Source organism: Typopeltis vanoorti, chromosome 1, assembly GCF_054136105.1.
Source record: "Typopeltis vanoorti isolate ZY-2024b chromosome 1, IOZ_Tvanoo_1.0, whole genome shotgun sequence".
Lineage (NCBI taxonomy): Eukaryota > Metazoa > Arthropoda > Arachnida > Uropygi > Thelyphonidae > Typopeltis > Typopeltis vanoorti.
Window position 1 is genome coordinate 46430320 of NC_143549.1, and position 14506 is coordinate 46444825.

At 34.7% G+C, this 14506-nt stretch overlaps 1 protein-coding gene across 1 annotated transcript in view; it reads left to right on the top strand.

Annotated features, from left to right (window-relative positions):
* LOC150109946 (ras-related protein Rab-43-like) overlaps positions 1–13534 on the top strand; it is a 76290-nt gene extending 62756 nt beyond the window's left edge. Inside the window, exon 3 of the mRNA XM_090415930.1 lies at positions 10687–13534. Coding sequence (XP_090272056.1) covers positions 10687–10949 — 263 coding nt within the window. The 3' untranslated portion in view covers positions 10950–13534. The remainder of the gene's footprint in view (positions 1–10686) is intronic.
* The last annotated feature ends 972 nt before the right edge of the window (positions 13535–14506 follow it).

Consider the following 14506-nt stretch of genomic DNA (forward strand, 5'->3'; position numbering starts at 1 on the left):
CCTTTGTTGAATTATTGTTTTGTCTTTGATCCAGTCATTTGCACTAAACAAGACACTGAAGCAAATGTTTGGTATGGAAACATTTATCCCCTACCTGCTTTCAGTTCTGAAACTTTCATCAGGTCCAAATAGCAGTCCATAGCATTTGTTCAAATTGCTTTCATCTCTTTTCATGCTTATTTATGGTAACTCTCAGAAATGGCTCAATAAAACAATACTTTGAGATTTCCTTTATCTTTAATGGATAAATTCATTCTTTCACTGAGAGAACTGAGTATTTGTTCTATTATTAGTTTATTTTACATGTACTTAATCAGTTTACTGGACTGAACACTTTGCTTTTTACAATAAATTCATACAAAATCATTAAATATTCATTAGGGTCAGTTCTTTATCAGGCCTTTTCTCATTTCTCAGTGTATAAGCCTTCTTAACTTCGAACTCTTCAGTATTTCCTTATTTAGCATATTTTTTTTCATTCATCCTTAGGCAATTTAATTACAATAAGCACAAATTCTTTACCAGAGAAAAACAACTTCTTTTACTACTTTATAAACAAATTTATCAAAGTAGAGCTCTTATTCATGCCACTTTACAGTTTCAGCGTTGTCTAATTCCATCACTTGCTTCCAAGAAAATAATTCATCAATATCCATTATCCTTGCAAAAGGAGAAGAAACTTTCTATTTAGCATTTCTTTGAACATTGAAATAGAATATCTGTTCAATATCTCCTTTTATTGCTATTGACCTCTTGACATTCTGACTGTCAAGTTTTTCTAAAACTTCTTAAAACAAAATTCTCTTGTCTGCATTCTCAAACTTCCATTCTCTCTTTCCTGTTTCTTGTACTCTTTTTTTTTATCTAGGTTCTAAATGCTCTCTATGTCAGTTTTTCAATCTTCTATCAACCTCCTCAGTAAGCATGTTCAACTGTTCAACTAAGTGTCATGCCAGAAGTTAATGTTGTTGTTAGCGAAAAGAGAATGAATGTCTTCATAGCAAATGACAGATATCATTGTATACTTAACAATTGTGAATTAAAATATAGAACCATTGAAAATATTACAATTATCTGATATCTGGTAAGCACAATTAATCTTAAATACTTTACATTTGTTACATTTTTTTCATTAAACAAATCAGTTTCTGATCATGTGTGGTTACAAAACAGAAACTAATAAAAAAAAAAAACTAGTGTAGAGAAGTAATTGTAAAAGGATTCAGTTTTAATGATTATTTTTACACCATATGCAGTTGGATGCACTACAAACAGGATCATCTGAGGAAGGACTATCATTATTGGTGACTTAAACTATGAGGGGGGGTGAATTGGAGGGAAAAAGCATTCAGAATGAGGGGAAATTAATTTATAGAATTGTTCCAGGATAACTTTGTTAAAGAGTGTGATGGAAAGAACTCACACTGTATCAGTATAAAACAGCCTTTGAGAATCTGTCTATAAATGAGTTGATCATTATGCCTTTAATTCATTAACAAGAGGTGGGAGTTTTTGTCATTGATTAGCTAGTGTTATATGCATTACTGAGATTTGGCTAACAGTAGATGATGTAATTATAGGAATGGAATGTGAAGGTTTAGTGTTTTCAGGAAGGATAGTGAAAATAGGATGAAGAGTGAGGATACTTCTGATGATAGCAATTGAATTGCAGCAAAAAAGAATAGGAAGCAGGTGAGAGGGTGGCAGTTCTTTTGAGGAGTCTAGTATGAAATTGAAGCTAATAAGACAAAATATACAATTAATTGCTGTTATAGGCCAAGAGGTTTAAGGGATGAAGAGGAAGACTTGCATCAGCAAATTAGTACACTGAGTGTGGGTAGAGTAATTATGATGGGAGACTTCAACTATGAAGATATAGATTGGAAGGAGGAAAGATCACATGGAAGAATGATGGAAATGGAATTTCCATCATTCCTGCCATGTCCATTTCAGTCTAGTATGAAATTGAAGCTAACAAATCTGAAAATAAACCCCAACTCAACATCACCAGAGTTAAAGATCGATACTATCAACGTAAGAAGCCTGAATGGCAAAGAAATTGAGCTAGCTGAGGAATTAGATAAGTACCAGATCGACATAATAGGGGTGACTGAAATAAAAAAGGACAAAAACTGGTGAGATCTTTCTGAGCAATAAATACAAAATGTTATATTCAGGCAATGATAATCAAGGAAAAGGAGTAGCCATAGTATTCAACACAAAATACGAGGCTAATCTTCTTGAATGGCAGTCAGTCTCAAGTAGAGTAATGTGGGCAAATATGAGAACGGGGAACTGGACAATGAGACTTATTTGTGCCTATGGTCCCAGAGAAGGTTCTACTAAGGTAGAAGTGGAGGAATTTTTTGAGGCTTTAGAAAAAGCAACTGACACAATGAAAAATGAAAAGTTGGTCCTTGTTGGCGATCTAAATAGCAGAGTAGGAAATGATTGTGAGACATACAAAAATATTTTGGGAAATTTTGGAGAAAAGAGCAAAGCTAATAATAATGGCAAATATCTGTTGGATTTCTGCTCAGGACATGGACTGGTTATTACTAACACCATGTTCCAACATAAAAATGTGCACAAATTCACATGGAGAGAAGAGGCTAGGAATAAGAAAATTCTCATTGACTATGTTATTGTTGATAGTGATGTTTTCTCACTGGTGCAGGACACCAGAGTGTACAGAGGATTTGAAATTGGAAGTGATCACTATTTAGTCTTGAGCAGGATAAAATTGAATTTCATATTGAAAAGAATAACATGTAAGAAAGTTTTAAAGCGAATAAAAGTTGAGCAGCTCTCAGATGTGAACTGTAGACTAAAATACAGAAATATTATTGAAAAGAAAATGAAAGAGTTTGAGAACAGGAATCAAACCTTGGAGATTCAGTGGCAAACTCTGAAGGAAACATTGATTGATTCTGCCAGAGAGGCATGTGGTGAGGTTGTGTGCAAGGATAAAAAAATCAGAACTCCCTGGTGGACACAGGAAGTTAAAGAGGCAGTGAAGGAAAAGAAGAAAGCATATCAAAAGTTCCTGGCAAATAAGTCAGCTTTTACTCTTACAGAATACAGAGACAAATGTAAGAAAGCTAAACAGTGTGTAAAACTAGCTAAACAAAAGTCATGGGAGGACTTTGGCAAGAATATAGAAAATAAATATCAAGAAGGTGGCAAAATATTCTGGAGGTTGTTGAAGAAGCTTAGGAATGGAGGAAAGAGTGCTGTAAAAGGAATTAGAGATGATAAAGGTGAAATGAAAACAGGAGAAAAAGATATCCTTGAAGTATGGAGTAATTACTTTGAAAAACTGCTAAATGAAACAAGCAGTGATGACAGCACAGTGGTAAAAAACACTGACCAGGCATGCAGTCAGGAATATATCCATACTAGAAGTAGAAAAAGCCATCAAAGGCTTGAAATGTGGAAAGGCAGCAGGAGTAGATGATATTCGACCAGAAATGCTGAAGTATGGTGGTATAAAAGTCTTACAGTGGCTGCACTGCATAGTTCAGAAAGCCTGGACAGAGGGACGAATTCCCGATGATTGGAGTAGAGCTCTCATAGTACCCATATATAAAAAGGGAAATAAAACTGCATGTGAGAATTACAGAGGTATTTCCCTACTTAGTGTTCCTGGCAAGATCTATGCAAGTATACTTGAGAAACGGTTGAGAAGAATTGTGGAAGAAAAGCTTGGGGAAGAACAAGCTGGATTCAGGCCAAATAGAGGCTGTCAGGATCAGATCACTTTACGACAAATAGTCTAGAAAGCATGGGAATATAACAAAGATCTGTATTTAAGTTTTGTTGATCTGGAAAAGGCATATGACAAGGTGCCAAGAGAGAAGCTATTCAATACGCTGCAGTTATATGGTGTCAATGGGGCATTATATCAAGCAATACTTAGTCTTTATTTGAGTTGTAAGTTAGCAGTTAAAATTGAAGGAAGTACAGGAAGATGGTTTAATGTTAAATCTGGTGTGAGACAATGATGTACATTATCCCCCTCTGTTATTCATTATCTATATGGATCACATTATGAAGGAAAGTGGTATTAAACATGATATCAAAATTGGAGATGTTAATGTCAGCTCTTTGCTTTATGCGGATGATGTTATACTTCTAAATAAATCCGCTACAAGTCTGCAAGATTCTCTGACTAAATTGAATTACTGTTGTAATAGATATGGTATGAAGGTCAGCAATAAAAAGACAAAGACAACAAAAATAGGCAGAATCATTGAAAATGTCAACTGTTGTGAATGGAGAACCTGTGGAACAAGTAAAACATTTCAGTTATTTAGGCATGATTTTTACTGAAGACGGTAAATTAAATATAGAAATAGACAACAGAATCAGCAAAGCTGGTATGGTGGGAAGTCAATTGAATAAATTCATATGGAATAAGAGAGAAATTAGTCGGAACACTAAATTAGCTGTATATACAAGACAGTGTTCAAACCAATTTTAACTTATGGATCTGAGAGCTGGGTCAGAAGTAAAACACTTGACCAAAGACTAGAGACCACAGATATGAGAGTCCTGAGAAAGATTATAGGCGTGAACAGATGGCATCAATGGCAACATCATATTAAAAACGAGGATATTAGGAAAGAACTTGACATTGTCAGCATCCAGGAATGCGTTAGCAGAGCTAATCTCAGGTGGTATGGTCACTTAAACAGAATGGGTGAGGAAAGATTAGCAAAACAAGTGTTCTGTGCCAGGTTGGCAGCAAAACAACCCAGAGGAAGACCAAGATATAGGTGGATTGATACAGTACAAAGTGCTTTAGACGATAGAAATATAAGATCTGATAATGTTGGAGTCTTGACAAGTAACAGACTGATTTGGAGGAAAATTGTAGATAGGAAATTAATAATGATGTAATTTTTTTCATGTAGTACTATCATATCCTGTACACCCCTTGAGGGTACATGGCAGGAATTTGATGATGATGAAATTGAAGCTAATAAGACAAAATATACAGTTAATTGCTGCTATAGACTAGGAGGTTTAAGGGATGAAGAGGAAGACTTGCATCAGCAAATTAGTACACTGAGTGTGGGTGGAGTAATTGTGATGGGAGTAATTATGATGGGAGACTTCAACTATGAAGATATAGATTGGAAGGAGGAAAGATCACATGGCAGGAATGATGGAAATGGAATTTAATACACCTACCAAAAGATAATTATTTGAGGCAGCATGTGATGGAGGGCACTTAGGATACTAGAGTATTGGTCACAGGGTCAGAAGAGCCCTCCAATCAAGGTGGCTACATTAACTTTGAATGGGGAGGGTGATCATGGGATGTTATAAAACATGAGGAATGTTCTGTCAGGAAAGGAGTATGTGTGTACACACGGAACTGCAAAGCAGGTGATTATGACAAGCTTACAAGGAAGCTTAAAGCTGTGCCATGGCATAAAAACCTTCAAGGTAAGGTAGTTTGTAGTAACTTAAGGTATATAGTTGAGGGGCATCTGAGGAAGTAGTATCAGATTGTATACTACTTCCTCAGATGCCCCTCAACTAGTCCTTGTAGCTGTGCTACAAGGACTTGGACTTTGTATTTGCATACTTTCTAACAACACTCTTCTGGGGACAACCCCCTCCCCAAACTTCAATCTCCACCATCCATAATCTGCAAAATCTCAGTCTATACTGTAAGATCCTCTTACTAATTTGCATATTTTTATCATATCTTCTGTTTAATCCTCAACATTGATGACCATATTCTATCAATCCTCATATGCACAATTCAAAGTGTGGTCTGTGGACTCCATCCTGGTGGGGGGATCATCAAGACTTAAGAGATCTGCAAAGTCAGAACTATTGAATTAAGGATTAAATAGAAAATATATGATATTTATCATCATCATCATCATCAAATTCCTGCCATGTACCCTCAAGGGGTGTACAGGATATGACAGTACTACATGAAAAAATTACATCATTACTAACTTCCTATCTACAATTTTCCTCCAAATCAGTCTGTTGCTTGTCAAGACTCCAACATTATCAGATCTTATATTTCTATCGTCTAAGGCACTTTGTACCGTATCAATCCACCTATATCTTGGTCTTCCTCTGGGTCGTTTTCCTGCCAACCTGGCAGGGAACACTTGTTTTGCTAATCTTTCCTCTCCCATTCTATTTAAGTGACCATACCATCTGAGATTAGCTCTGCTAACGCATTCCTGGATGCTGACAATGTCAAGTTCTTTCCTAATATCCTCATTTTTAATATGATATTGCCATTGATGCCATCTGTTCACGCCTCTAATCTTTCTCAGGACTCTCATACCTGCGGTCTCTAGTCTTTGGTCAAGTGTTTTACTTCTGACCCAGCTCTCAGATCCATAAGTTAAAATTGGTTTGAACACAGTCTTGTATACAGCTAATTTAGTGTTCCGACTAATTTCTTTCTTATTCCATATGAATTTATTCAACTGACTTCCCACGATACCAGATTTGCTGATTCTGTTGTCTATTTCTATATTTAGTTTACCATCTTCAGTAAAAATTGTGCCTAAGTAGCTGAAATGTTTTACTTGTTCCACAATGTTTTACTTGTTCCACAGGTTCTCCATGACATTTTCAATGATTCTGCCTATTTTCATTGTCTTTGTCTTTTTATTGCTGACCTTCATACCATATCTATTACAACAGCTATTCAATTTAGTCAGAGAATCTTGCAGACTTGTAGCGGATTTATTTAGAAGTATAACATCATCTGCATAAAGCAAAGAGCTGACATTAACATCTCCAATTTTGATATCAGGTTTAATACCACATTCCTTCATAATGTGATCCATATAGATAATGAATAACTAGAGGGGATAATGTACATCCTTGTCTCACACCAGATTTAACATTAAACCATCTTCCTGTACTTCCTTCAATTCTAACTGATGACTCACAACTCAAATAAAGACTAAGTATTGCTTGATATAATGCCCTATTGACACCATATAACTGCAGCGTATTGAATAGCTTCTCTCTTGGCACCTTGTCGTATGCCTTTTCCAAATCGACAAAACTTAAATACAGATCTTTGTTATATTCCCAAGCTTTCTCGACTATTTGTCGTAAAGTGAAGATCTGATCCTGACAGCCTCTATTTGGCCTGAATCCAGCTTGTTCTTCACCAAGCTTTTCTTCCACAATTCTTCTCAACCGTTTCTCAAGTATACTTGCATAGATCTTGCCAGGAACACTCAGTAGGGAAATACCTCTGTAATTCTCACATTCAGTTTTATTTCCCTTTTTATATATGGGTACTATGAGAGCTCTACTCCAATCATCGGGAATTTGTCCCTCTATCCAGTCTTTCTGAACTATGCAGTGCAGCCACTGTAAGACTCTTATACCACCATACTTCAGCATTTCTGGTCGAATATCATCTACTCCTGCTGCCTTTCCACATTTCAAGCCTTTGATGGCTTTTTCTACTTCAAGTATGGATATGTATTCCTGACTGCATGCCTGGTCAGTGTTTTTTATCACTGTGCTGTCATCACTGCTTGTTTCATTTAGCAGTTTTTCAAAGTAATTACTCCATACTTCAAGGATATCTTTTTCTCCTGTTTTCATTTCACCTTTATCATCTCTAATTCCTTTTACAGCACTCTTTCCTCCATTCCTAAGCTTCTTCAACAACCTCCAGAATATTTTGCCACCTTCTTGATATTTATTTTCTATATTCTTGCCAAAGTCCTCCCATGACTTTTGTTTAGCTAGTTTTACACACTGTTTAGCTTTCTTATATTTGTCTCTGTATTCTGTAAGAGTAAAAGCTGACTTATTTGCCAGGAACTTTTGATATGCTTTCTTCTTTTCCTTCACTGCCTCTTTAACTTCCTGTGTCCACCAGGGAGTTCTGATTTTTTTATCCTTGCACACAACCTCACCACATGCCTCTCTGGCAGAATCAATTAATGTTTCCTTCAGAGTTTGCCACTGAATCTCCAAGGTTTGATTCCTGTTCTCAAACTCTTTCATTTTCTTTTCAATAATATTTCTGTATTTTAGTCTACAGTTCACATCTGAGAGCTGCTCAACTTTTATTCGCTTTAAAACTTTCTTACATGTTATTCTTTTCAATATGAAATTCAATTTTATCCTGCTCAAGACTAAATAGTGATCACTTCCAATTTCAAATCCTCTGTACACTCTGGTGTCCTGCACCAGGTAGAAAACATCACTATCAACAATAACATAGTCAATGAGACTTTTCTTATTCCTAGCCTCTTCTCTCCATGTGAATTTGTGCACATTTTTATGTTGGAACATGGTGTTAGTAATAACCAGTCCATGTCCTGAGCAGAAATCCAACAGATATTTGCCATTATTATTAGCTTTGCTCTTTTCTCCAAATTTTCCCAAAATATTTTTGTATGTCTCACAATCATTTCCTACTCTGCTATTTAGATCGCCAACAAGGACCAACTTTTCCTTTTTCATTGTGTCAGTTGCTTTTTCTAAAGCCTCAAAAAATTCCTCCACTTCTACCTTAGTAGAACCTTCTGTGGGACCATAGGCACAAATAAGTCTCATTGTCCAGTTCCCCATTCTCATATTTGCCCACATTACTCTACTTGAGACTGACTGCCATTCAAGAAGATTAGCCTCGTATTTTGTTTTGAATACTATGGCTACTCCTTCTTTTCCTTGATAGTCATTGCCTGAATATAACATTTTGTATTTATTGCTCAGAAAGATCTCACCAGTTTTGGTCTTTTTTGTTTCAGTCACCCCTATTATGTCGATCTGGTACTTATCTAATTCCTCAGCTAGCTCCATTTCTTTGCCATTCAGGCTTCTTACGTTGATAGTACCGATCTTTAACTCTGGTGATGTTGAGTTGGGGTTTGTTTTCAGATTTGTTCCAGTAGCTGACTTTTCGCTGTTCGCCCTGGTTCCCTGGCGAAAACAACGGGGGCCTTGTTTAACTGGGCGACGCCCCAGCCGGCATGAAATTTTGTCATGTTGTATCATCATTTTTTATTTTGGTTTAACCAATAAGAATAGAATTTGGTCGGCTAAATCCCAAATTGCCAGCCCATCCTCGTTCGTTCAGTATTAAAGTAGATACCCAACAGGGTGCACCACGAGAAGGTGAGGATTGGACATTAGGTCAGAAGCCCTGGTCGGTTCTCCGCATTCCTTTAAAGGCTATGTGGAGGTCTCCTCTCAGTTATACAGCTTTGACCCTTAAGCACCCCCTGTGATATATGATGTTTATATATGTGAATATGATATATGATATTATAATGATATTATATGATGATATATGATATACAATATATGATATTTATATGGATATAAATAGTTATATAATATATATATGGCAGTTTTGTTTTTTTTTTAAATGAGCAAGGTGAGCCTGTCACTTCAAGGAAACACAGCTGACTGTATTTATTGCCATTGATAAAATTTGAACTTTAAAATTATGTTTCTTTTGCTGTTTCCATGGGCATTGTTCATCTGAACTGGCATCCATTATTCCCCTCACTCCACTACCAACCTACATTAACATGAATAACAGCTATCCCCACTTCATTTTACAGTTGAACTGCTAAATCACTAAACCAACTACTTCTGCTCACAATCATCTTTCATTCGATCTTCCTCAGTTCTGTGGAGCAACCTTGCCCATGACGTATTCTCCAAAGATTACAACTTCCAGCTCTTCATAAAAGAATATCAAAGGGTTTGCTCTTTATCCTCAGCCTACACTCAGCATTCATCATTTATTTGTTTATAGGCCTTGTGTATTGGAGTTATTTAAAAAAAAAAAAAAAGATTAGCCACTTGCAACTTATATTTTTTTCCTGGATAAATGACCTACCTAAAAGGCATGTCCAGCTGCTACTGACAAATCTTATAAGAGTGTAGTGCAAAATGAAGAGCTCTTCATGTCATGGCATGGTCATGACCTGGTATTAAAATGTCATTTGTGATACCAGAAGCATTTATAACTCATCTTTAGCTGAAGATGAGTTAGCCAGTTTTAAGTAGGGTGAGGAATTTGTCTCTTGGAAACAGGTTTTTCATCATGAATTTTGTGATCTGTACTGTACCCTCAAGAAGTACACAATTATTACTGTTTCATTCTAATTTCTTTCATTATCTTATTTGTCAGGTATCTAATTTGAAGAGCTCTTGCTTTTCTGTCTTCGAAAATTCCATGGCAATCCATTATATTTTGATCTTCCTCTGGGTTTCTTTTTTTGTTACCAACCACTTTTGCTTCAAGATTTTGCTTCTTATTTTACATTCTCTTCAAGTGATCATGCCATCTTTCATTAGCTTTGCTTGCATGTTCTTTTATATTAATATCAGTCCTTTTCTAAATTTTCATTTTTAATATGGTAGAATTATGATAAACATTTATCATAATTCTGCCAGTGGTGTGTTCCATCAATATATCAATAAACAGTTTATGTTAATGACAGAATTGCTGTTAACACATTAGAAAGAAAGCAGAAATCATGTGTAGACTACTGCTTGGGTTATTGATTAGTAGACTATATATTTTGAGCACTAGGTACAAATATATAAATGGATTGTTGTGTGATCCTAATAAATTCAGAATTTGTCCTTGGAGCTTTTATAAATCTATCAAATTTGATTGAATGTATAGCATCATTTGGTTTACTATTCTAGGTAACAAATGTGATTTGGAATCTATGCGAGAAGTACCTTATGAAGAAGCACTACAACTAACAGAACAACTTCCAAATATAATATCTGTCATAGAAACTAGTGCCAAAGAAGATACCAATATTGGACTTGCATTTGTGACATTAACAACAGAAATGAAGCATTTTCATGATGTTGCAGGTCATCTAAAAGCTCATGAAGATGATGACCGCTTTCGTATAAATAGTAGGCCTATAAAGCCTCGTTTCCAGTGTTGTAGTAAGTGATACTGAAGGCATAAGTAGGTTAATATAAAACCAGTAGCTTTTAGATTATTTAATTATTATTAGGAAGTATTGTACAAAAATGCTTTGTGTTTTATATATTATTTTTTTTTTGTAAATTGTTTTACCAAAGAAATTTTAGATGCACTTGATCTTCAAAAATGTCTATTCCACTTTTCTTTTTTTTCCCCTTAAATTATACATGAATCATGCAACTTCTTTTGTAACTATGTTTTTGTTTGTTTGTTTCTGTGCACAGGTAATATAATTATATATACAATAGATGTGGCTAATATTCAAACATACATATATATAGACAGACATATGGAGGAAGAAATCTGAGATAATCAAACACTGCTGTTCTTTCTGTGGACATTGGGGAAATCATATCTAATTGTTAAAACTATAGTATTAAGCGAAAAGTAACTGTGCCTTTTGGGGTTAACGTAATACCCATTTTCTCTTTACAATTAAATAAGTTAAATATTTGAAAAAATTGTAACCATTTCTTTTCTTTTTGGGTGTTCAAGAAATAAAGTTGGTTTGCAATGCAACCTTTTCCCTCTAAGCACACATTTTATAATGACAATCATTAAAGGCATTAATCATTAACAATCATTAAATTTTATATCTGTTAAATTTTTTTTTTTAACAGGCATAATGATTTATTCTATTTAATTTTTATCCAATATTATAGCACAGTAAATAGATAACTGCTGTGTTTACGTAATGTTTAATAACAGTAAATCAAACCATATTGTTTTGATTTTATAAAACTATCCATTGCAAGCATAAGCAATTGAAGGAGGTTGGGAGAAGGTGATTTCTACAAATTTTCTTTTTGTACTCCTTACTCATTGGTAATTTCTGTTTTGGAATGGAGTAGAGTGCTCCCCCCCCAATAAGTCCTTGGAGGTGTCATGTAATTATAATAATATTATTTCATTATAAAATATTATTTAAGAAATTTTGTTTGTTTCAAATGTTGCATGTGCTTATTTTCATAAGGCTTTTTATTATTTTTTTTAAATAATTGTATATTAAGTCTCAGTCATGTGTTTTAGATTTTGTTTTTCTAAAAAAAATGTAGAGGAAAAAAACTCTTGGAATTCAAAGAATAAAATCAGATTAAAGTTTAAGAATTTTTAAGAAATTTCCCACATCTGGATGTTAAAAAAAAAAAAAAAAAAACTTGCATCTTCACAAATTTGTATGATAAGTATTTTTTAGAAATTATTATTATAAAAACCTCCATGGAATCAAAGACTCATCGTGGGAGGTCCACTGTTATACACACAGTTTATCATACTGCACCTTAAATATATTCACTGTCTCTGTGCTCACTACACTCTTGGGCAATGCATTCCAATCGCTCACCACTCTCCATGCAAAAAACCTGCTCCTCACTCCCTCCTTATATAGCTTCCAGGGATGACCTCTTGTTCTTCTGCTATCTTCACCTATTCTGTGCAATTATTAATCTGGTAATAACCTTTTGACAGCTTATATGTCTCAATCATATCCCCCCCCCCTCCTCCACCAATTTCTGCAAATTGCATTTGGTCAATCTGTCTTCATACTCTATATTGCAGAGACCAGAAACTACCTTAGTCAATCGCCTCTGAACTTTTTCCACCGCATTTTCATCTTTTTTGAAATGCTCACTTATATATCACAACCCATTATATATTAAATTAGGTATAACAAACTATTGATAAATGCTGGCCTAAGTTCCATACCATATAAAGAAATTTGCTAGAGCAATCCATCTACTATAATAAATTGTTTCCTTGTCTCTGTGATTAGTTCATCGAGATGCCAGTAATGGGGCCTTTTTCTTCCTCTCTTGGAACATGGGTTTTTCTTCTACAAACCAGCATGGTTTTTGAATCCCCCCCCCCTTTCCTCTTCCCTCCTGTAAAATAAGCTTTCCATTGTCTTGAAAGCTCTATTGACTGCTTTATAGTTATTGTAGGATCTCCCAAGCAATTTCCTTGGGCCCACTTAGATCCTCCCATTCCACATTACAGTTTTATAGCATGTTAAGGTGTGGGCATAATGTGCCGACAACTTCATAGGTTTAATTGCTTTTGCAATAAATAATCCAACCTGTTTTTGAATTACTGCATTCATGAAAAAGCTTTCTTGAATTTTAAATCAAGAGATACTAAGGATAAGCATCTGGTGTGCACATTTGAGCAGATAAGAAATGTACTAATACATTTTTCAACATCTCAGTGTGAAATGCAGCATTATCATTTGGCATGGGAAAAAATGTATTATATACTTTTATTACATGGGAAATACAAGTTTTTGATACCTACCTGGGAATAGCAACTTTATGAAGTGGTGTTGGAACTTTGATTTATTATCATTAGTATTGTCATCTTTTTGTAGACACTTTTAAAAACAGTGGATATTTCATATCTAAATGCATCCAAATAAAGGTACTAAACTTTGAAGCGATACTTTGAACTCAGTTGTTTATTAGTTAAACTAAAGTTTCATCTATTAATTGTAATACTTTTTTGTAATAGCTTCAAAATTAATGACATTATATATTAATAAAATGTTAATTTTGTATCGTTTCTCTTTTGTTTTTGATTGAATTCTGTTGTGAATAAATTTGAAAAAGTGTATATAAATGCTCAATTTTTTGAGGAATTGAAACCAAAAGAAACCTGTCTGAAGACTTTTTTTTTTCCTTTTTTCGGTGCTCTGGTTATGATATTTTGCTTTGTGTGCATTATACTTAAAGATGATTTAACCCTTTGCAGTTATTATGATATGCATTCTTTGTAGTGAAAGTTAGTACACCAATGTAGAGTCATCATTTGTGGTGCTCCATATTCTTCTCATAGAATGCAATTAAGAATTTTGCTCTTCATATTTGAATAGTGCATTTGGGATGTAATTCTCAGCTTTAAAATGTAAAATGCTTCATTTCTCTGAGTATACAAATTGAGTTAGAGGTATGCTAAAGATTTTACAGCAAATACAGGTGTGACTCACAACAGAATAAAGCATTTCATAAGCTTCTGTTCTCATTGCTAGTAGGTAGTTGTTTAAGTGTGTCAGATCTGTTAACCATTAGCTAAGATCTGATTAACCATTTCCAGAGGTATTCAGATGTCTACAAAATTTAGTGTTCTTGTGGTAAGCTAATAGGCCAAGAGTAAGTAAGGGTGTGAGGGCTAGATTTTTTACTTATAGAGTAGTGAATGAGTGGAATTGGTGAATGAATTCGAAGAAATTATAATTATTAATATAATAATAAGACAGTACACAAAAATTCCATGGAAAACATTGAAACTGGAATGTTATATATACCTAGTCTAGTCATAAATACTGTTACAACTTGAACAGTGCCATAAACCTTTAATCTATGTAAATCATTTAAACTTTCAGCACATGCATACTGTGCACGTTCAAAGTGTTCTTCCTCTTTTGCTGTCATGCACACCTGAAGTCTGTGGGGCCATACATTAATGGCACCATGCACAACATCCAATGGAAATGCTGCCACTGCTTTCTCCAAATCTACCTTCAGGCTAGGGTTT